Source organism: Pomacea canaliculata, linkage group LG2, assembly GCF_003073045.1.
Source record: "Pomacea canaliculata isolate SZHN2017 linkage group LG2, ASM307304v1, whole genome shotgun sequence".
NCBI lineage: Eukaryota > Metazoa > Mollusca > Gastropoda > Architaenioglossa > Ampullariidae > Pomacea > Pomacea canaliculata.
In genome coordinates, this window is record NC_037591.1 from 39368612 (window position 1) to 39391901 (window position 23290).

At 36.7% G+C, this 23290-nt stretch overlaps 1 protein-coding gene across 1 annotated transcript in view; it reads right to left on the bottom strand.

The window, feature by feature from the left end:
* Window positions 1–489: 489 nt before the first annotated feature.
* LOC112556043 (diacylglycerol kinase beta-like) overlaps window positions 490–23290 on the bottom strand; it is a 63774-nt gene continuing 40973 nt past the window's right edge. The window contains exons 7-29 of the mRNA XM_025224658.1: window positions 21566–21724; window positions 20861–21052; window positions 20097–20146; window positions 19583–19657; window positions 19089–19208; window positions 18596–18713; window positions 17808–17896; window positions 15203–15319; window positions 14753–14851; window positions 14560–14630; window positions 14320–14431; window positions 13873–13970; window positions 13682–13756; window positions 13412–13497; window positions 12981–13070; window positions 12575–12741; window positions 12300–12364; window positions 11756–11846; window positions 11391–11601; window positions 10941–11061; window positions 10466–10526; window positions 9682–9780; window positions 490–9307 (exon numbers count right to left, since the gene is read on the bottom strand). Coding sequence (XP_025080443.1) covers window positions 9691–9780; window positions 10466–10526; window positions 10941–11061; window positions 11391–11601; window positions 11756–11846; window positions 12300–12364; window positions 12575–12741; window positions 12981–13070; window positions 13412–13497; window positions 13682–13756; window positions 13873–13970; window positions 14320–14431; window positions 14560–14630; window positions 14753–14851; window positions 15203–15319; window positions 17808–17896; window positions 18596–18713; window positions 19089–19208; window positions 19583–19657; window positions 20097–20146; window positions 20861–21052; window positions 21566–21724 — 2357 coding nt within the window. The 3' untranslated portion in view covers window positions 490–9307; window positions 9682–9690. The remainder of the gene's footprint in view (window positions 9308–9681; window positions 9781–10465; window positions 10527–10940; window positions 11062–11390; window positions 11602–11755; window positions 11847–12299; window positions 12365–12574; window positions 12742–12980; window positions 13071–13411; window positions 13498–13681; window positions 13757–13872; window positions 13971–14319; window positions 14432–14559; window positions 14631–14752; window positions 14852–15202; window positions 15320–17807; window positions 17897–18595; window positions 18714–19088; window positions 19209–19582; window positions 19658–20096; window positions 20147–20860; window positions 21053–21565; window positions 21725–23290) is intronic.

The window sequence follows — 23290 nt, forward strand, 5'->3', positions numbered from 1 at the left end:
TTACTAGCAAAATAATCTTTAAACAAGGCGGTTACAAGCATGCACTACTGCAAGGCATATTATCAAGCGATTCCCCCGCCCCCCCCCCCAAAAAAAAAAAAAACACCTCCCAAAGGTTTTAAAAAAGTTCTTCCACAGCACAATGCAGTTGTAAATTGTGCCAACAAAAGCTGGATCTGTCGTATTTACAACAACAACTGGAATGAGCACAACATGAAAAAGTGGAGACAAGGATGAATAAAAAAGCCCTTGACTATAGCAAAACTAATAAACATTCATTAGTCACTCAAAACTGTTGCAAAAAGAAAAGTTCTCACCAATTTTTCCTAAATGTATGGCATTTATATATTGATACTAATGTGCGCTAACTCAAAACCTCTTGTGAACACGATAACACAGATTATGTTACAATCATTGACTGCAAACACACTACAAACAGTTTGGAATAAGTGATAATAAGCTGAAACTGTTAGTACAGAAACACGCAAATCATTTGAAATAACTAGTTTTATTTCTGAAACCCGATGCCCTTCCTCTCAGTTATCTCTGCAATGTCATAGCTAAACCACTCTACCACAAAATCCTGTTGCACAATTATCTCCCTTCCAACCCTCTTGGACATCACAACCTCCCCTCATCCCGTATAATCTGCTAATGACACCATTCATTAAACCCTATGTACATGTACAACCACTTCAATCAAATTTACTTTAAGTTCAGACATAATCATTAGTCGTGGAATTCTCCGAGTTGACTCCCCAGCAGCCCATATACAGAAAAGTTACAACAATGACGATAACAAAGAAGACCGCTTGTACACACAGAATGACATTATGCAGGAGATGCCAGTGGCCTATTTCTAACAATTCCTGTCCTGCAGGGATGCAAAACCATCACATTAATGTAAGATATACAGAAAGCAACAAACTGAGCCTACAGCCAAGTTGTGCAGACTGTTATGTGAGGAAGACAACACTTTGACAAAATGAATATGATCAACAAGTGATAAATGCAATGGTGTCAACAAATCGATGAGCATTAAATAAACATGTCAATGTACACGTTTGTACCGCCTCCTACCATGTGTGGATGCTGCACAGGAACACATACTTGAGGTGACCACCAGTGCTCAACAGCTCTTGTGATCAAGGTAACATCAGTGTATTATCATAAATCATCCCTGTGCCATCAGTACACCACTGACATACTATTAATACATGCAACCTAGTCAGAGGCCTGGTGGGTCCCCAGAAGTCACTGCTCATGACTATCAAAGACAGCGCTGTGCCAAAAAGAAGAAAGGCTGGGTGACTAATGTGGAAGAGTGGACAGGCTATTCACTGGGATTAGAGGGTGGTGGATGACCCTCTCTGGCATGTTTACCTCTGAAGTGCTCCATCAGAGCTCCCCTAGGACTGGTGTACAAGAACATGCCTTGACACCAGTTTTGGGATGAACTGAATTAAATGTACTGCCAGTGTACCATTAATGTTACATAAATGTACCTACAAATTAATTTGAGTATAATGCAGTCTGCACTTTGCGATCTTAACAGGAGACTTTAGGCTACAGCATTGCTACAAAATATATTAAAAAAAATCATCTTTCCAAGTACTGTAAGTTACATCTACACCCACGGTTATTTCTTACTAAAAACTTCTAGCAAGGCTTTTAATTGAACTTCCTCATAGGGAATAAGTGCCAATCTTTAATCAAAATATTCTCTGCAACAGAGAAATGGAAGAAGGAAAAAAAGAATAGTAGAAGCGCATAATACAAAATGTACTAAAAATGTGACAATTGTCAGCATTACTGAGTTAGCAAAATACATGTACTACAACCTCTAGTACTTAAAAAATGTCTTTCTATTTTGAGGGGACCTTGAAGTCAAACTCTATCCAGTAAATGGCACTACTGTTGGCTGGTACCACTGCACCAAACATAAATATCTGGTTTATAAAAATACTGTGCAAGGGATCCAGGAATGCATGCAGGCTGCCTGCAAGAAAGGATCAACTGATTTCTAGGGCTGAATGCCACATCAAAAGCAAAAGCACAGCAACAAGTCAATTGAGTGAAACTAGTGAAATACAGCTTTCTGTTGTAAATTCACAGCAATGGTGATAGCATCAAAAAAGTTTAAGCCTTTAAAACAGATGTAAAATGCACACTTGTTCCCTCTGTGTGTAAGCATGTGAATGAATGTACATATGGGACTCTTCCCTATTGTATGGTTTCAATACATTTATATGCGACTCTTCCCTACTGTAGAGTTTCAATACATTTATCTACACAGTAATCTTTGCAGGTTAGAAAGGGGACAGACTTAACAGAAGTACTAGCTGGAAACACTGACTGATCCAGAAATGCAAGGATAAAGACTGCAATGCATCATGTTTTGTTATGTGTGTAAGTTTTTTAATCCCTATGACATTTTGTAGCATTTCCCACCCTCTACTCTTTCGTTTTCCGCCTCTTATCAACTGTTCAGCTGTAGCCAATGTTACAGGTCACAGCACATTTAAATTTAGGCAACAAAGAAATATTAATAACTTTTAGGAAGGTTTCAGTGTGAACAGAGGGAAATAATGATTTCATACGGCTACCTCGATTTGTCTGCACATACTTTTCTATAAAATTTATCTACCATCCAGTGATAATCAAACACAATTTAGGTGTGGCAAGCAAATACACATATACTTGACTTTCCTTACTCATGCAGCCAGAAACTAGCAACTTGTTTGACTTCATGCCAATCATCTCCTAGCATGTTCCTGGTTTAGACTGTGGAGTTAAAGCTCTAACTCTTTCTTTTCACCAAGAGCATTGCTGATATTTTATTTGGTTAGGGATACAACAATCACTGACTGAAAAAAATGTCTTTACCACTCCTATTGCTACTAGGTGACTTATTCAAAGACTTGACTACACAGAAATTGGATAAAAGTCTTAAGAGTCATTATTACTGTCAATAAAAATTATATCATCTACATGTTATTTATCAACAATGATATCACAGAATGAGCACATCAAAGCTAACCCCCCTTTTCTTTTTGGCAATGGCTAGGAAATATATTACACTGTTCACCAAATGGTCTTAGCCTAAAACCATCTGATGTATAAAGCTTTTTTTCCACAGTAAGCATATGATGCAGTTTTTGCACCAATGAACTGTGATAAGACAATGGCTATTTTATGAGTTAGTTTTCAGTGATTACATGTATTTCATACATGTCTGACAACATACTATCATTTTTGCTGTTTCATTGGTTTCCTGTTGGCAAGTTAAGCCTGCTTTTTTTCTGCCTTGGTGCATTGTGCCAGTTACAGCTCTGTCATCTATCAATCAAGATCTTGCTTCATGCCAGTTATTTTGGTGCCCCACTCTAATCCATAATATTCAAGATTATTTTTATGGCAATGCAGATTTTTGTATTAAAAGGGAAAAAAAAACCTTTTTGACCATAAACTGGTATGATGAAAGCAGGTAAAGAATCCCACTGTATGGTGGTCTTGTGCGCTGACTATTTGGTTCACTTTATCTTGGACACAGCGCATCGAGCCTTTACCTTTCTGGTAAATCCAGTTTCCAGCGGAAGGTAAATAGGCAAGTTGACACCTCCATGTCCTTTGGGGCCCCGACCTGTGTCATTTCTTTAAATAGCAGTCAACACCACAGACGCTACTTTTTCAATTTTTTCTTTTAAATTATTGCCACTAAATTTGTCATCAACAAACAATACTTTTTTTGGGGAAATAAATATTCAGGCTTCAACCTTTCAGAATGGAAAACAATCCTAGAATTTGCATGTGCTTTAAGCAATACGTTCAGATTGTCTGTAAATGCAAGTTACTGCAATCACACCTTTCAAGTCCCCATAGCCTGAAAGATGTCAGCCAGAACTCTCATTAAATCCTTCATGAAGTTAAGTAAAATGCTCAGCCTAATTCTGCATCAAAGAGGAAGAAAAAGGAAGAAACAATTAATGTTTATGGTTATGATTACAGATGAGACTGCAAGATAGGTTTCAACAAGCCAGATTACGTAACACATAACCACTGTACACTCCTGACCCATATCCTTATCAGCTTAAAATAGCTCTCAGGGTATCTGAATGCTGAGCTTTGCATGTTCTCTGTATTCTACATATTTGCAAAAATAAAGAGAAAATTTAGCATTAGCATACAAAAGAAATCTCACTTCACAGAAATGATCCAGATTCAGTCTACTGCCTGCAATAAGCAGGAAACCAAATTTTTGAGTACTAGGCAGAACAACAAATAAACAAGCACTTCAACAGAAAATTTTGACATGGAGGAAGACCATATGACCATGGTACCAGCATAAGTGCTGAAGTGCACCGAGTAGACCTGTGAGATTACAAACAATACTTTCCCCGTTCACTATTGCACTGTCAAGGCAAATTAAGAAACTGCCTAATAATGTTATGCTATTTATGTGTTAAACATTCCTATTTTAGATTAAGTTTTCACAATCATGTAAATAAACTTTCCTGCACAGGTATGATCTTCCCTTCGCCAACATCTTACAAAAGCTTTTTGATGTGCTGCTAACACTATTTCATTCTTTGGCACCATGTGATTACATGGAAAATACACTGCTGAATTTTATTTCTTTTCAATTTTGTAACTTCCAACTTTTCTCTCTTGACTTTTGGACACACAGATGGTGCATGCTGTAAAGATGTATATCTATATTTTTATATAAAGCTTATTTCAACATAACAGTGGTCTTAGAACTGATCAGCTTACTGCCACAGACTGCTACAGATTGTTTCTTGAACAGCTTGTGTTTCAAAAACTGTTACACTGAATTTAACTGTGAGAAAAACAAAAAGCCTTATTAAAATGAAAGCTGAAATAAAACTGAAACATAATAATAAAAAATTTACCAAGAATGGTCTAAATCAGAGCTTTTACACTCATGAAAGCATCTACTATTGGTCAGTCCTGAAACATCTTCTAGGCCTGCAGTACACTCTAGCAAAGGTAGCACTTGGAAGTTTGGAAGATTCTGATTCTGCTCCATGAATCCAAGAGTTTAAAAATTTTTTTTTTGCGTGACTAGCTGTTTGCAAGTTTGCATATGGACAAATAAAGTACTGGCAAACACAGATATGCAGCCTTTAGCACACAGAACACAGAAACCAGTACTTAATTATTCAAAAATGTCATGGAGTACAATAAAGGACAACATGCTGTCAGTTCCATGGAAATTAAAGCTCCCTTGTCACCCTGTCAAACGGAATGACAGTAGTCAGGATGCCAGACATATGGTGCAAGCAAGAAAGGACACTTCCCATCTGAAAAAATAATTGTTTTTCCATTTCATAAATTACTCGACCTAAAGGTTTTGTCCCAAAACATCTCTTTCATTTTATGCTGCCCAGTTATTTTCTATGACATATAACCTGTGCCAAGCATAACTGCTATTGTGACGCAGGAACGTAAAACAAAAGATTAAGCGTACAACAGACATCTACTCATTGTGTTATATGTGTGTGTGTGCATGCGGGCAAGCATGTGTATATATGCAAAGGCTTTGGGTAAGAGGAATAATCTTTCGATCTCTATAACCTGACAATGATAAATTTATCCAATGCTATTCTCTCTCCTAGTTGAGTCAAAAATAATTTGTACTGTCACATAAAAATAGACTATATGATGCGCTGCATCTTGAATAAATTGTGAAGACCTAACAAATCATATCACATAATCTACCAGCTGAACCATTTTCAGCTGCATCTCATATAAATGGTCCCAGGCATGCTTTCCTGTGCTTGATCCAACAAAATGTTTCCAAGTCAGGTAACACAGCTGTATTCTTTCTCCATTAAAGACTGCCCATGATATATAAATGAAATAATATTAATATTCTGACATTTACATCATGGTTTTACAGTTGCAAATTTACTCATGTATTTATATTTGTACAATGTATAAAAAATTAATGTACTGACTTTTTATACAATGATACACACAGGCTCACCTAATTTGACAGTTTACTTGAAAAGCAATAGGTATAGTACCTTTTCATTTATGAAGTCATTTCTCTTCAGAATGAAAAAACCCCATTAGAACCACTGTAATCACATATAAACTGGGTGGGGGTGAGGAAATAAACAATAAACACGAGGCAACAGACAACGAGTGGGCGTGGGCAATTCACTTACATAAGATGAAAGCCTTTCCCGAACCCTGAACAGGAAATGTTTGACAAAAAGACACTAGTGATGATGCAGGAGATGAGATAACAAGATGCTGTAAAGAAACAATACATGAAAGGTCAGATAACAAGACAAGGTAGATAAACAAGTTGAAGGCAGCTGTCACCAACACCACATATTTCTTGAGAACAAGAGGAATGACACCAAGAAGGGATAATATATAAACATGTCATCTAAACAACAAACATCCAGTGAGGCCATAAAAAACTTTACACTAGAGCTGCAAATGTTCAAGGTTATAAGAATCAAAGTTGACCTGAAGAAATTTGAGCTGGTTTGACTTATGGCCATCGCACAAGTCTAGTAGGTATGCTCACACCTAAGGCAGATTGTTTGCCAGGAAAAGTCTGAAAGGTGTAGGTCACACCTAAGGCAGGTTGTTTGCCAGCACAACAGCACGTCTGAAAAGTGGGCCCAGACCTAAGAAAGGTTGATGCTAGCACAGTTTTTCTGCCATGCCATTATTTGATGGTGAAAACATACACTGTCCGAACAGTGAGTGGAAAACAATGACAACAATATTTGATGTTTTATCTTTTTGTAAAAGTACTTTGCAAGCAGAATCTTGTGCTGCTTTTGAAAGTATGTTAACCAGGTGGTTTCAGATTTCCTCATCAAATACAGTTTCATCAGAAGTTTGATGGGTCAGAGATATAACTCACCCAATCAATTCAAGGCACGAACCTTGTCAAAGAACATGCACTCTGTGAAAAGTCTGCTGTTCTGTAGGTACCATCCCAGTTTGATTTGTCTTGAAACATATATTCTTTCACAGCATGCTATACCTTTTAACACATTTGCTTCTATTACTTTATGAACTTGCAGTGCCCTGCACAGAGAGGAAAAAGACATCCTTCATGTGGCTTCAAAACAATTTACAAATGCAGTTCTCTGGGAGTTGCCAAATGGAAACCTGAATAGCCTAAAGATGAGAAGTTTCCAGCAATAGCCTTTACATAAACCACAGGATATTGAGCTTACAATTTTTTTTGGTCATCTTTAGATGTTTTCTATTTAAGTGCAGTTACTTTCCTTGAAATTTCCTCCTCATTAGTCTCAGAAGAAAACTTTGCCTAAAAATGTTTTTGATTCTAGTTCTTGTTTTTGTTGAAAGGATGTTTTTCCATGAATCTGAGAGATGAACAGAAATGCAACAATCAGTGGTGACATCAGAAAACAACCCAAAATATGGCAGTGAGCTCAATAAGCTTTTTGATTTTTGCTTTTTAGTTGAGCTGAAACTTTTCCAATGAAGACACATGACCTAGTATATGATTGATCTCAGTTGATTGTTGCATTCTTGACCTCTTCGTGGCAGCTTTTTATCTGTGGGATGTGAGGCACTACAAAGCCGACTGTTTACACATTTACAACACTACAGGTTCTTATTTCCATTTGCTCTATACACCTGTCGGCAGACACTTTTCCCCATTTTCTTGTCTTTCTCCTTGTGTTCCTAAGGTAGTAATACACAATTCCAAAGTGAAATCCCAAATGTTAACAACAGCAGAACATGTATGTTCAACACCATAATGAGAGGAGAATAATCCTTCCCATCAACTGTACCCATGTAATACACAGACAACCATGTACTTGTAAAAGTAATGTCACTTTTCTGAAGTTAAGATACTTTTCCTTCACCATTCACTAGATCATTTTCTGGACAATTTCTTTTTTGTTTCTTCCTTCACTTCCCTGTGTTGCCACTGATGGCTGACAAAACTAATGTTCACTTATTTGATGTGTTGTTGATGCAAACTGTTGGTAGACTCCTATTATCTGCAGGCTTTTGCAAAATAAATAAAAATGAAACAACAAAGTTTATAAGTTAAAAGAGATAATGAGAGTTCTTCCTCGAAGGTACATCATCACAGAAAACGGGAACACACAGGCTGCCAAGGTTGAAAAAAAAAAACCCCAAATATTTACATTAGCATAATTTCCACGACTTGTGTGTATTCCATCATCCGAATTCCATTTTGTTTCTAATAAATTTAGATTTTACTTGGAAGAAGTGAATGAAATAAAATCCTAAAAGACTGCAATCGGCTCATAGACTGTGGGTAAATCACTCATCTTATTCTTTAGGTATGGTCTCCACTCGTCAACCTTCTGACTCAAAGATGCATGATCTAATAGAGTATATAGTTTGTTTTCCATCGGCTCACACAAACTCTTGTCATCTGCTGTCTTACTGATACAGAAGTAGTAGCTGATTATTCAATATCCTGTCAATGTCAAAGCCACTGACATCAGCGGGATCACTCAAGAGACAGCAGACTATACATAGCACATAGAAGACTTTCTGGTATTGCCGTGGTGCATCTCTGTCCGAAGAGCAATTTTTGCTGAACACAAACTGCTTATGCCTCAACTTGTGCTTTGAAAAGCAGTAGTAGGGGTAATATCCAACTGAAATGTCATTGTGGGTTATCTTTGCTTCTAACAGCTTTACAGCTACCTTAAGATACCAAAAAATCTTTTTCTCTAAACAAACCCAAACAACCCTTCCCTTAAAACAAGTAGAGGGATGAGGTAGAGTCTGGCAGCTTTACTCAAAACAATTTCACACTATCTATGTTGTGCTAGCTGGTCTTAAAAAAAACAACAGAAAACTAGATGTCAAATGGTTATCTTAGAATCGCACCTGACCCATTCTGCCAACACCAATACCCTAAGCACCAATACATCATTGAGAGTGAAGTCCACAATAGACAGCTTAGTAGGATGCAGCAAATGTTGTGACTTTGCCTCTGATTTCTCTGTAGGATTTCATCAACTTTTTTTCAAGCTTGCAAAAGAAAGACCAGTAAATTTCACATTTGCCTCTGGAGGTCACAGCTGAAACTCCTCTGTCTGATGGAGCAGATCGAATGTTTATAGTCTATGAGAACAGGGTGTTGGTTCTGTTTCAAAACTCTGGATGGTGAGTGAAAGTCTTGGCATGTGTGAACATATGAACAAGTGCACATGCGTATGGGAGCATCTGGGAGTCTTGTAACAAGACAGCAGGTAACAATGTGCTCCCTGTGTCTCATCATATCATTTCTTCATCCTACCTGAAAAACAAAATAAATCACCAAAATTAATCAAAAAAAAAAAAAAAAAAAATCAACTTCTTTGAACTAAATGCCAATTTTTATCCTATTTTGGATCCACATATATTCTGTTCATAGATTTATTACTTCCAGGAGTAAGCTTCATAAAGAAAACATGTCCTTTACATACCAAAAACGTGGATAAGCTATATTGATCAAAATTAAACATTTTGAAGTACACCTACATAAATACAAAAATAACATTTTCAGCATATAACTTTACATGTTATACATCAGACCTTCTAAATATACACAGAAAATTCTATCGTTACAAAGCTTGAGCAAGTAACTATTTTAAGTTTGCCAAATTTACTTAACATCATATGGGAACATACACATGGTAACTATCTCTTGAAAAGCTTGGCCAACCGAGACTTCTTGTTGGATGGTGGGGCCATCAACATGGGCACTTTGTTTTTGTGTTGAATGAAAATCTGAAAATACAGGATATAAACATCTGAACATGCATATAATTATGACAGGCATATTATGAAAATACCAGTTTATTACCAGACAGCACTTTATGTGATAATAAGAAAACAGCTGTCAGCAGTTTTGCTAATTGCTATTTAATAATTTTGTCACCTATTTCTTTATGGATTCAAACCAACATATCAAAATCATCAATATTACTGTTCCTTCTAAATCAGAAATGAGGCTTGTTGGTTAATCATTATTGAAAAGAGCAGGATGATGATGTACTCAGCCTCTGCATTGTGACTTAAAAAAAAATCTGCATCAAAATTCTATATTTATGGAACTGTCTTGTTTATTCTTTCAAATGGTGATATGAACATGGATTCCTTGTGTTCAGTGTTTAGATTCTGAGAATGGCCAACAGGACATTTCTGTAGTTCCTTGTTTGCTCTCTGCTCAAAAGCAGCCTACAGACCTACTTCTCTGATGTACGATAACAAGATATCTATGTCCTTATTTCACAAATTGAAATGTCTTTATCCTTATTTCATGAATAGCAATGTCTATATATGATCCGCCACCACAGAATGAGTCTTAAGTCGGAAATCACCTTTCTGAGCCTCTGCTACAAAACTGCTCTGTGCGACTTAACTCATTACATGGTGGCAGGTCACATATATAATAGCAGCTCGCAATGCTTACTGTACAAGGAGGCTGCATCCAGGGCTCCCCATCTATCTGCATTGGGAATCTTTTTCTTGTTCTGATAAACATATCATCAGTGATGTTATTCACAAGTCTTGCTATAATGACATGCAGATTCATATCGCAATTTGTTCCAGAGTAACAAAAGGATCCTTTAACGTCATTAAAATTAGTCTTAGTCTAGGTGGAGTCAAAATTTCATTATCACAAGATGAAGCACTCAAAACTGATGTATTTTGCAATTTGTGCTATTTTCAACAGACATATGGAACCTGGAGTTTCAGATCTCCATCAATGCATTTTCAGCTACAATTCTTAAAAAGCTCAAAATGTTGTGATGTTTCTTATTACTGTGATGAACAAGAACCATTTTAGTTTATTCATCCCTATTGAACATGGAAGCATTAGAGACCACCATTTCCCTAATAATCTCAAGCATCAGGATTAATGCCAGCAATAATGATGCACCCACCTGATGACAACCTGAGAACACTGAGCCAGTCTTTTTCCAGAGCCACGCAGTCCTGCATATACTTGTCCTACATGCATTATATTCTCCAGACCAACAACTTCAATCATTGAGTCTCCAACATCTGTCAAAAGATAGAACCATTTATATTGCATAGCAACCAATACCTTCACAACAGTGTCAAGATAAGCTGCCACACAGAGCCACACCAACCAAATGTAAGATATTTGCCCAAAAGGTCATACACATGAACAATATATATGGACATCCACCTGCCCTTTCAGAACAATGTAAAAAAAGAAATGAGCTGATAAAAGTTACATAAGAACTGCTAGGATGCATGTGCATGCACGTGGGCACACATACACAAGAGTATCGATGCCTCTCTAAGCATGTCAGGGTTTATTAGCATGTGACCAATAATCTTCAACAAAATCAACAGCATTCTTTCACCTTGAACAGCAATGGCAAGCTCTGCGGATGACATGCTTGACGTAGAAAACTCTTTGTCTTTGTCTTTCTTGGCCTTCTGCGCCTTCCGCCGTTTTTTCTGACTAGGGTTTTCTCCCCACAAGTTGGTGCCGCCATAGATGCTAGGGATGTTGAGAAGGGCAATGCCCTCAAGTCGTGGTCCATTGGCAAGGTCAAGAGAGGCTCCATCACACTGACAAAAGCAGAAGAAAACTAAGTTCAGTTGTTTAGCTTTAGTGGTCTTGGACCAAATTGGAAATAAGGCGATGGAGTAGGTGTGTACAAGTACACAGATGCACACATCCACACATCCCCCAACTGACCCAATGCATATCAACAGTACTTACCATTATGTCTATGTGTTCATGTAGATTCTTACAAGCTGAGGAGAATTGAGCTTCAGTGCCAAACTCAAAATACCACAGCTTGTTCTTCATTCTGAAAATACAAATCTATTCAGACCTGTTTTCATCCACTCATTTTGGCAAAAGGATTTCCTTGATCCACACTAACCCAGCTTCATCTTATAATTACCTGTTTCAAATTGTTTATGTACAAGTCACTGATTATTTCTGAGCATATTTTCATATTTTGCTGCACAGAGACTACCTAGGGACCACTGCTCCAAGGATTCAAACGTGATGATACTCATTTGGCGCAACAGAGGTAAGACCATCTGTCAAGGCTTACTGCCTCTATTTCCTAAAAATTACTTGTGGTCATGACAGCTTAGACCGAAAATATAAACTACAGCTTTAAAAAAAAACTGCTTTGTAACATGCAATGTGTTTGCTAAAAGTGTTATTACAGCAATATGCATCTTAAACATTCAAATAATAGATATCCCTCTATTCATATCACAGTACACAATGATAGGCAACAAGAACCTACCGGCTGTTGAACTTTTCTGGATGTTTTTCTCGCATGACGTGAAATCGATGGCAGATAGATGCATCCTGAGAAAAAAAAAAAAAATTAAGATTCTTCTTTAGCATTTGTTGTCCTATTTATTTACAAAAGACTTTTATGCTACCTCTGGAATGGAAATATGAATAAACGTTATAGCACTGCACCTGTTAGAGCTTTTTATGGGAGGCAGGAATTTTATAATTTCAGAAAGCTAGGACTTGCCATTTTATCTCTAAGCCAGTAACTGCACAAATTACCACGCCAATGGAGAAATAGTTGTTGATAATGTTGTAAGGTATGGGATCTCCATCTTGCTCATCTTCCCCCTCAGGCTTACTGAATTCAATCTGCCAGCGGTCCATCATTACGACCGTGCTGCGTTCTATCTTCTGCAGAATTTTCAGTAGGTTCTCACCTTCATAACCTGTCCATCACAAAGCAAAACAGCTTCAGAATGCATTCTGTGATCAAAAGTTTATAATCTCTGCAGTTACTCTTACCTATTTCACAGTTTAGTTTCACAAATTTGTTTTCAAATTGAAAAATAATTATTCACTTATTTTCTACTTCTTAGATTTTTGCTCTATTCGTAGCAGCAATCATGCTTCATTCAATTAAGAAGTCTCCTTAAGAGACAGCAGTATGCAGCAACATAATACATACCACCTCCCCAGCAGAGACAGCGTGCCAGATCATTGCCTGTACCCAGCGGTAAGACCGACACAGGAGGTCGCTGCTTAAAGTTTACTTTATCTGAAACCATTAAAAAACTTTATTTTATAGCTCTCTTTCTCCATGTTTGAGTATATATATATAGTATTGAAAAGAATTAATTGCAACTAAGAAATCATGCATGTGAAATAGACCATCCTGCTTTATGTAGACAGCAAAGTAACTAGGTGTAGTATTCAGCTCTAACTTGATTTTTGCAAAGAAAATGATTTTTTGTGCATGTGTGTGTGAGAGATTGTTTTCAATTTTTTTCATCCATAAATAAATTAGTAAGGAATTTTGGGCTGGGAAATAAAAAGTACAGAACTAGAAAATGTTTTATGTCTAAACAACACACAAATATAAAATACATACAAACATACCCATAGTGTCTAAAAGCCAGCCTACAGTTCCATCACCTCCACAGACAAGGACACGAGCATTGGGAGCATCCGCAAAAAACTGCAGTCTATTCCAACAACCAAACAATAAATGCAGATCTTTGACAATGATTAACTATGTACATTGATTGTATACATACAGGTATATTGATGATTGTTAAAACAATAGTAGATCTCAGAAAGGAAGCACTGGTTGTTCTTCTTCCAAACGTATTCTTAAAAAAAAAGTACACAATAAAGCAGTTTGCTTACCCAACCATAGGTCCTTCTTTGATCATGTTGAACACCTGTCGAGGGTTTAGCAGATACTGAAACTTGCGGAGGAGCCTGAAATAAAGAAAATTGCTACTTGTTGGAAATCAAAGCAAAAGTAACACTCAGGCCTCATGCCTTGCCAAGGTGCTTAACAGACTGTGACGTAGAAGTGTACTTATGTTAAATACCTGGCCCCTTGTTTCCCACCACTCTTAGGGTTGATGAGAATAAGAAGAGGATGTGTGCCTTCCAGTGGAGTGATCTGAAATGAGCTGCCTCCTTGGACCTGGGGGTAAAGCAATGTGATTAGAGGTCATGCACACAATCTCATATCACTTGCACAAAGAAGGAATCCCACACATTAAAAGTTTTTGTTTTTTCAAACACCTTATGCTGAAGCCAAAATATCTGAGCTTCTATTAATCAGGAAATGACCAGATCATTGGACCAATGACTGTTCTGTTATCACTAAGTGGGGCATACAAGTTGACATTTGACATGTTGATATTAAAATGCAATAAGTATGCACCATGCCCAAAGCGCTGAAAAGACAGAACCTTGAAAAGTGAAGGGAACTGGGTTTGGAAGAGAGGGAAAAAAGTAAAAAAAAAAAAAAAAAAAAAAACTAGGCTCACATTCCCAAATGTCTCTTCCACTGGTGTGGCAAGAGAAGGTGATATGTCACTGGTGATGTCTCCTCCCTTCAGCACCCCTATTTTCACTGTTTTTCTGTCCTCGGGGTCGATCCTATATGCAAAGACAAATATATGATACACCGTCCTTTACTGTTTCACAATTTATTTCACAATTTATTAACTCATTTGTGACATCAAGAGAAATAAATTTCAAGGAATGTCGTTATACAGCAATCTCACTCTGATTTTGAATGCATCAGTTCTTTTCTTACAACAGCAAATAGTTTTTGTGCAGAAAATTTTCCCAATAGCTGCAAGTGCAACAATTGGTCCACAGCAAACTACTAGAAGCGGCATTTCTTTATGTTTGTGTGTTCATATGTTGTGTGTTGTGATGCACAGGATAATGTGGCTGAACACAAGGAACCCTCACCAGAACAGCTGGACAGACTGCTATAGGTGGTAGCACATGGTCACGGTATGGTCCCAAGTCACATTCTGGCTTTTGTTGTGATGCGCATCTGTTGTGGAGCTGTAATATTGTAAACATGCAGACATGTAAACAATTTGTGATCTATCTCACTTTGAGTTAATCTCAATCTTTCTTTTCTTTACTGCAAGTATGAAATCCCATGTATCTAGTTAAAACTAAATATTTTCTAGCTGATTCTCTTTAAATACTTCACACATTACATGGCCATAGGTTATGCCACCTAACTGACTTCTTGAAGTGCTTTTCCAACTCCGTAACTGGCAAACAACAAAACTGGATAATTTGCTTGATTAAATCAACAATATTATAATCTTGGCTAATAGTGGAAATATAATGCTCAGTTACATGACCATCTGTACTTGTGTTTGATAAGATTTTCTGGCTACTAACCGTTTGATGGCACCAGCGACAGTGCAGACCAGTCACTCCGTTGTATGACTTGATGGACTTACGGCACTTGTCACATTTACCAGTGCAGTTACCCTCCACCCAATGGTGGTTCATTACCTTTGACAAAACCAATGTTAACTCTTTGATATCTTACAAACCAAAAGACCAGAAAGAAATCACCTAAGAAAGAAGCATTTTCACTTGCATAAAGTTCTACCTTGTGTATTCTTTCACTGTATAACTTTCTTGCTTCATTATAAAAGTTTTCCCTCTATTTTATCAACTTTATTCACGTGGGAAAAAGGATTCTCACTGTAGATGAATAGCATGCATTCTTAACTACAATAAAACTTTACCAGGGTAAGTACAGATCACACTGTTAACATTTCTTAAAATGTCATTTTGGTTATGAACAAATTATTTCAACTCTTGATGAGGGATGACTCTAAATATTTTTAGACTGCTATTGAGGCTATTGGAATGAACTCAGTTTTGGTGTCATTCGTTTTCAGTTTGTTGGTGGACACCCTGGCTTTCACTGATTGTCCTTATTATTCTTATTTACCAGCTCTTGTCTCTTACGAACTTAGCTGGATTTGATTTTGGTAAAACATCAGCAGTATAACTCTCAATGCTATATATATATATGCATGCTATCCTTGTAAAGGAAGTACAAGACATACAAATAAAATATTATATGTGTGCACCAAAGGAAGGCTTGGCAATGAAAGGGGGGCAACTGGTATACACACATGCAACTAAAAGCACCAAAATGTCTAATTCTCAGTAATAACAAACTGTAAGAGCAAAGATTTTGTAATTACATTAAAATTAGCTCTTAAGATCCTTCTCTTCTGTGAGTCTTCTAATACATCTTCTTCCATTTTATAATAGTTTGGTTTTAATATTTTCTTTTTATTTCCTATGCAGGCCAACAAATGTTTAATATTTGGGTCTAAAAAATAAAGCAGATGGTAGATGCAGTTACCAAGTTGAAGGACTGTTAAGTCATGGATTCCCAACAAAAAATTTCTCTTATTTTGAAGATGTTTACAAGGCTAGTCACCAGAGATTCTACCAGGTTTCTCTGTGATTTTACTTCTTCCTCTCTACTATCCCACCCAAAATATTCCCAAAGATAACCATAATGTAACATCTCATCTTTTCATTTTAACATTAACCAGCTCTCAGGATAAAAACAAGATGCAATTTTAAGAGTAAGGAGAATCAAACAGTCACTAAGTGTTACACAACCTGTTGATAGTCTAGCCAATTAAACTTGTGTGGATATATAAAAAAAAATTGTGAAAAACTAACACTGTGATCACATCCAGTCTATAACAAGGAAAATTTAAGACTGAATTCAAAACTACGTCGACCTGCACTGAATCAAGCTACCAACGACATACTGCATGAAGCAGAGATTTCACCAACATGCATGCACCAAACAACCCTGACAACAGTAAAGAGTTTATCTCAGAGGCTTGATTGTACTTGACCGAGTAACACTTCACCCATATTGTATAGGTTCAGACAGGTTTAACTGCACCTTTCCATATTCAAATTGCCCACTAGGACAAATAAAGTTGATCATTGCCATCTGTGTCATTGTCATTGTCTTCTGTCCTTGTTGTCCATTGTTCTGTCCCACAGTGTGAACTGCTTCAAATTTCCATTTGCCATTGAACTGTCCTGTAGCCTTATCTTATGCCATGCACGATCCTATTGCACAATATGCACACTTCTTTTTTAACTGGATTCATAATCCTATATAAGTGTGTATGACTGAATGCACAGTCACAGCTTAAGAATCTGCTAATCTTTCTGCCTCAGAAGACATCCTGTCACAACATGAACTCCCCTGTCTTGATACACACGTAACCAACAACACGTCAGTCCCTGATGGCTATGTAGGGGTGGGATAGTCGTATAAGAACACAACAAACATCGAAACTGCCTCATAACCATAGATTTTATTCAGTCTCACTCGGCAGCTGGCCTGCAGTGTCTCCCCTCTCACGTCCACAATCAAAAAGCATCTCTCAACTGTAAAGCTACACTACTTTGACAAACATTCCAGAACCATCCACCCCATTTTCCTATGGTCTCCTCACGACCTTTCTCAGCCCCCATGGTCCCCACCCCACCCTGTCTGGTCATGGTCTCCCTAAGTGGCAACTGAGGCAACTTCATAATAATAGGTCCAGTCGCCAGTAGCCATGGGTGGGCAGTTCAAGGCTGGCTATTATGCCTGGTGAGAAAGGGAGAGTCCTGGGAGCTGTTCAACTCCTACCCTCTACAAACAAAGACACACACATCCCATTAGCTTACTTGGAGTAGAATACTGGTTCACTCTCTACTCATCTCAGTCCCCTCTCTATCCTGTCTCACTAGTGCCCATTTGTTGCTGCTACCTTTGTCAGAGAAGTACTTTATAACAGCTGTGCAAATAAGAATGGTGCCCTTCCAAGATATAATCTACATATATCATGCATAGCAGGGGTAAAGACATAACTTACAATAGCAAGAACAAGACTGTGCAGTGGGTGGACTGTGCAACACATTGGTTTTGAAAAATGTGTTAAAGATTTCTCACCTCACTCACCTGAGACACTTTTTTTGATTTGACATAAGTGGTAATACATGAAGCAGGTGCTCTTTGAACACACCTTTCATGTACAGTGTATTTACAAACTGCAACATCAAAGAGTGATGAAATAACCATGTGCTACTCAAAACTGGAAGAAGGAAAACATCAGAAAGATAAATGTTACATAAAATCTATGTCTCTATATTTTTCATCAGAAGCCAAACAAAATACTTCTTTCTTTATGTGTTTGATAAACCAAGAACTGATGACATCAAAGGAATTAACAGTTGGGGTGGGTGGCATTGTACATGGAGAATAATTTTAATCAAGTGCTGGAAATTCTATTTGTTGGATCATCTGAGGTGAACAGGCTTGAAGGATAAGTGGAAAATGTCTGCTACTTGGACAACATGTACGCAGTATAATAAATAAACATGGCAAAATGAACAGCAATATCCTCAACAACAACAAAAAAAAAATAAAAAGCCAAAAACCAATCCAAAATTAACAATAAAATCTAGCATTTTCACATTTCCTTCTAAAATTTGAAGAATACTTTTCAATCTATTTTTTTTTTTACAAATAAACAGCATCTGACTTTGCACGTACAAAAACAAAACCAAGATTACAATCCCTCAACACAAACTAGCTGACATTTAACAAACCTTGTACATGTATTAAATAAAGTAAAACAAAAACTTTTTAAAAACCCACTGAGACTGTTTCATAAGACTATAATTTTCAAGACTCTTTTTCTTGAATGAAGATTACGGAGTTATGGGCAGTATGTAAAAGTTACTCACACGTGCAGCAAAGTCCTTGTTTGCCGAGGCCTACCAGCATGTTGAGACACAAGTTACAGTAGGCAGGTCTATTGAAATGCTTCAAACGCCATACATGAGTTCCATCATCTTGCACATTCTGAAATAATGTTTTGGTGGCTTTAGTAATTCAGCAGTAGATCAAATGGCAGTAAACTTCATTGGTGATGTACTACATTGCCATAGATATTTCTCAGATGTCTTGCAAGTAGTAAAGAGATGTTTATAGAAGAGAAATGTGATCGGTGACATGGCAGTTCACATGCACTTATGAGAAAATAATATATATCTCAATACATTCATAAGTTATTTTTACTATGATATTTTGAAAATGCACATCCCACAACACACATACTCTGCCAAAATTAGGGGTAAGAACCCCGGCCTCAGTGGTTATGACTGTTAATTCAGAAAATGTTTATGCACAGATATAAGTACTCTTGGTATATCTGTTATAATCTGAAATACCACTCACACTGTCAAGCCCTAACAGCACCAACAAGGGGATTGTGGTCATTCCTCCTTTCTTCCATTCCTCAAGAGACACAGTTCCATCCGAGTCATAGTCAATCTCTATCATCATGTCTTGCAGGATCTGAAAGATATTCATGCATATTTAAACCATCCAGTGATGGAAAACATTCACTTTTCTCTGCTGTCAGATTTATCTAGCTTACAAACCAGAAACACAGCTGATATGTATTTACTGCCACTGGCATTAATAAAAAGTAGATGTAAGTTATAGTAAGTTCACTTTTAACAGACTGTGTAAAGGTGTCGGGCACTATGCTTCACTGGCATGAATATATAACAACCAAAGAATAACAATTTTACAGACAGCTACTGATGGGCTACTGTGAAATGATTTCGGATAAAACGTTTAATCAGCATGAATATAAAACTCCCCCTCATACAAAAAAAAAAAAAACCCCAAAATGAAAAAGTATAGAAAAAGAGATCAAAACTAACGGGCTTCAATTCTGATACATCCCATCCAAGATATTCTGCCACAGACATCATTTGGTTGACAATACAGTCGAGCTCCTGCAACATAGTATACAAACATACAATTCAACAGGTTAGGGAAGCAGGGCGACAAAGATGACAGAATAGTATAATTATGCTTTCAAACATCTAATGACATCAGACTTCACATAACATTCTGCACAGGCCAATTAATAAAAAAAAACCCACTAGTAACTGAGCTGAGGAAACTATCCTAGGCAGACAAATATTCTACATTAGGCAGGGATTTCCCTCCTGAATCGATCTTGGAGGGGGAGATAAAAAAATGGAAAATTAACAACTGATTACCAAATGTAAAGTTGTTAAATAAAAGTCATAAGGCCAAACAAAAATGATACAATTTTTCAGTCTAAATTCAGTGACACTTTTCGTTCATTGCACAAAATAAAACAGTACATAATATTTATTTTCTGGTGATATCTTTACTTCTTTAGTTTCATTGTATCTTGGTACTTACATTAGAGTCTAGAAGCCCATTACCATCAGTGTCATAAAGGCGGAACATGACTGAAACAAACGCTTTCGTTAGCATAACATTATAAATTTCTTCTTTCTTTCTTCACGGATCTTCTCTCTCTTCCCCCTCCCTCTCACACAATCTTGTACATAATATGCTGCTATATTCTGCAGGGTCCTAGAGAGCTTTCAAATGTTTTGAACTATCCATCCCAGCTTGAAACATCAGAGCTGATCGGCTTGATCTACTGATGATCAGATATGGAGCATGAGTATCTTTGAATATTTTCACAAGCTATCCTATTAGTGTCCTAGATATTTATCATCCAATCTAAATGAAATGTCAATAAAAAGGAAATGATGACATGGGTATACAACAATTCATACTGAAAAGACTCCAACTTGAGTTTGTTACTCAACAAAAACTGTCTGAAAGTAAGATACAAGAGCTCAGAAGAACTGCCAGCCTTTCAGGGAGAGTTTTTATTTAAGCCAATCACATAAGTAAATGCCGTAGAAGAGGGACCCAGAAGAAAAGTAAGATACTGGCATAAATTTAAGTGCCTGTCTCAAGAACAGATTAAATGACTCGGAGGGTACAGTCTCTGTTTTAAATAGTGCAAAATAAACAGAATGTATCAAGGTAGGTTTGTTTCGGATGTGTTTTTTGAAAACGCTCTTGCTATCAAGATAGAAATGATCTTCAACTGTTCATAACATACTCTATAGCCTAACTAAGCAGAGTTGCCTTGGTTGCTCTCTTACACTCTAGTTTGTCCTCTGGGCGTCCTGCTTCCAGCAGAGAGAGGTAACAAACAAGATCCTTTATGTAAATATGACCGGTTCTGATCTCCAAGCTCAAAGAACGGTTCCGAATAGCTTTCAGGTCAAGATTGGTGCGCAAAAGTGATGAATTGGACTGCCGCATCCATGGGTCTGTGCTCTCTAGCAGTGGACCTAATGAACAACAGCAGGAAACATTACACTGCAGTGTCTAGAAAACATCTATAAAATCTACTGAAGAACCTGCCAAGACATACAGAATTCAAACTCTTTCTTAATCAAGGAAGAAGCTAAAATTGTATGACCTGATAAAATGCTAGATTTGGAAAAAAAAAAGCACAATGTGATTATAAAACAGACAATACGTTATTTCTTCAACCTTAACTTTTAGTTATATAAAGGCATACAACAGAAAAGGGACTAAAAAATTGAGATAGCCATGGTCTTCTGAGTATGTGATCCTACATGGTAGACATTGTTACCTATAAAAAAAGAATTTTTTTAAGAAGCTGCTAACATCTTGTGCCCAGCATATCTAAAAAAAAAACACATAATTTTGACTCTTTAAAAAAGCCCCATAACTCTTTTGTCTATCAAAAAGCTTTCATAAGTATACTGTTACACATGACTGACAGAGAACACAATTTTTTTACAAGAAATCATAAAAGGGAAAAGGACCTGCAATACCATTGTGGACACTGTGGATGCTGTGGTTAGATTTTTTTGATGAAGAACGCGAGTGGTTGGAGACATCAGGTGGCATGGCTTCATCACCTCCAGACCCTTTATCAATGGAAGAAGCCATCCCCACAGCCAGTGATGGGTGTGTGGCAGCAGATGCTGATCCTGTCAACACAAATTGGCATCTAGTTTTATTAAAACCGAATTGGCATCTAGTTTTTTGAAAAACAAATTAGATTTTTTTATATTTTTATCCTCTAATCAAAAATGTTTGTTTACTTGATTTTTAAAATATACTTTGTAATATATTTACAATATGCACACTTCATACCATTATATTTTTTTCTCAAATGATTCAGAAAAGTTTTTCGTTCTCTTTCCATTTAAAAAGTATTAAGCAACAGATAAATTTATAATGGATTAGGAATTATCAAATCTTGTATAAACTTGATTGTTCTAAAAGAATCGATATGATTAGCAACAATAAATACACAGAAATAATGATAACCATCATGCAGAATACATGAACACATTTAGCCCTGTCTAAAACTCCATTCAAAATGGAGTCATGCAGTTTTGCTATCTTTGACTAACACAAAAATATGATACATTCCAACAATGACAATCCCTTTAAACATTATGAATGTTAACAGATTCATTTAAAAACATGATTTTTCTCTAAAACAAATTAAGCTGAAAATTTAAGAACAATAAATATAATCTTCTCTCCCAAAAAAAGTAAAAGCCGTTTGGCTACAACCAAATAAAAGTAAGCAACATTTTCATCAGAGTGTTAATAAAACACATAGTGCTAATTAGTTTATGGTAACTTCCCTGCAAAAGCACAGCATGTGTATTTTTTTAAGACAGATGTGCACTTTCTCTCATGCTGTACACACCATCCACTCAAACTCTCCACAGGCTACACCATTACACCCTTACAGCTCTCAGCTTGGCAATAGCATGGCTAATGGAATGACCCTTGTGGTCATTATCTCAAGGACTAGTGTCTTCAAATGACTGCATTTTATTCATTATAAGATATACCGCATCCTGTATCTTAGAAAATAAATCTTCAAGCATTTCTAAGGCACAGGACTTCAACATCAATATTCTCATCTGTGCACAAAAACATGTCTATATAATATAATCTAATGTCTGATAAGTATAAGAACCTATCTCTTCTATTGGCAGGCTATAGTACATAATAATAACTATAATGATAGGAGCATATCCATGTATCACAATGGGCTAAAGCTTTAGACCTTGTTTGTATACGCTGACACAGGACATCTCTAACCTCTAAGCAAAATGTCCTCAGTCTGTAGCTCAAATCTGTGGAATTTTTAAAATAAGGAACTAAACCCAATCATCTTCTGAAGAAATCACTCATTTTGTCTTGGAAATTCCATTACAACAGCACTTCAACAAAAGAAAAGTGTGTACGTGTCTTGTCAATGTGAATGTGGTGGATGACGATGTATATGTATGATAAAGATTCAAAAGAATGAAGATACAAGTGAACTCATTTATATTTTGTGCATACATTATAAGAGTTTAAATTTACAAATAACTTATAACACATTAGCAACTTTCTCAATGCACCATAATAAATGCAATAAACAAAGAAGGCTCCATATGAACTAATGCCTAAAGCTTTTTTTATGTGGCTAAAAAAAAATTGAGAAAAAAATTAAAACAATATTCTAGAAAAATTAATTAAGCTAAAAA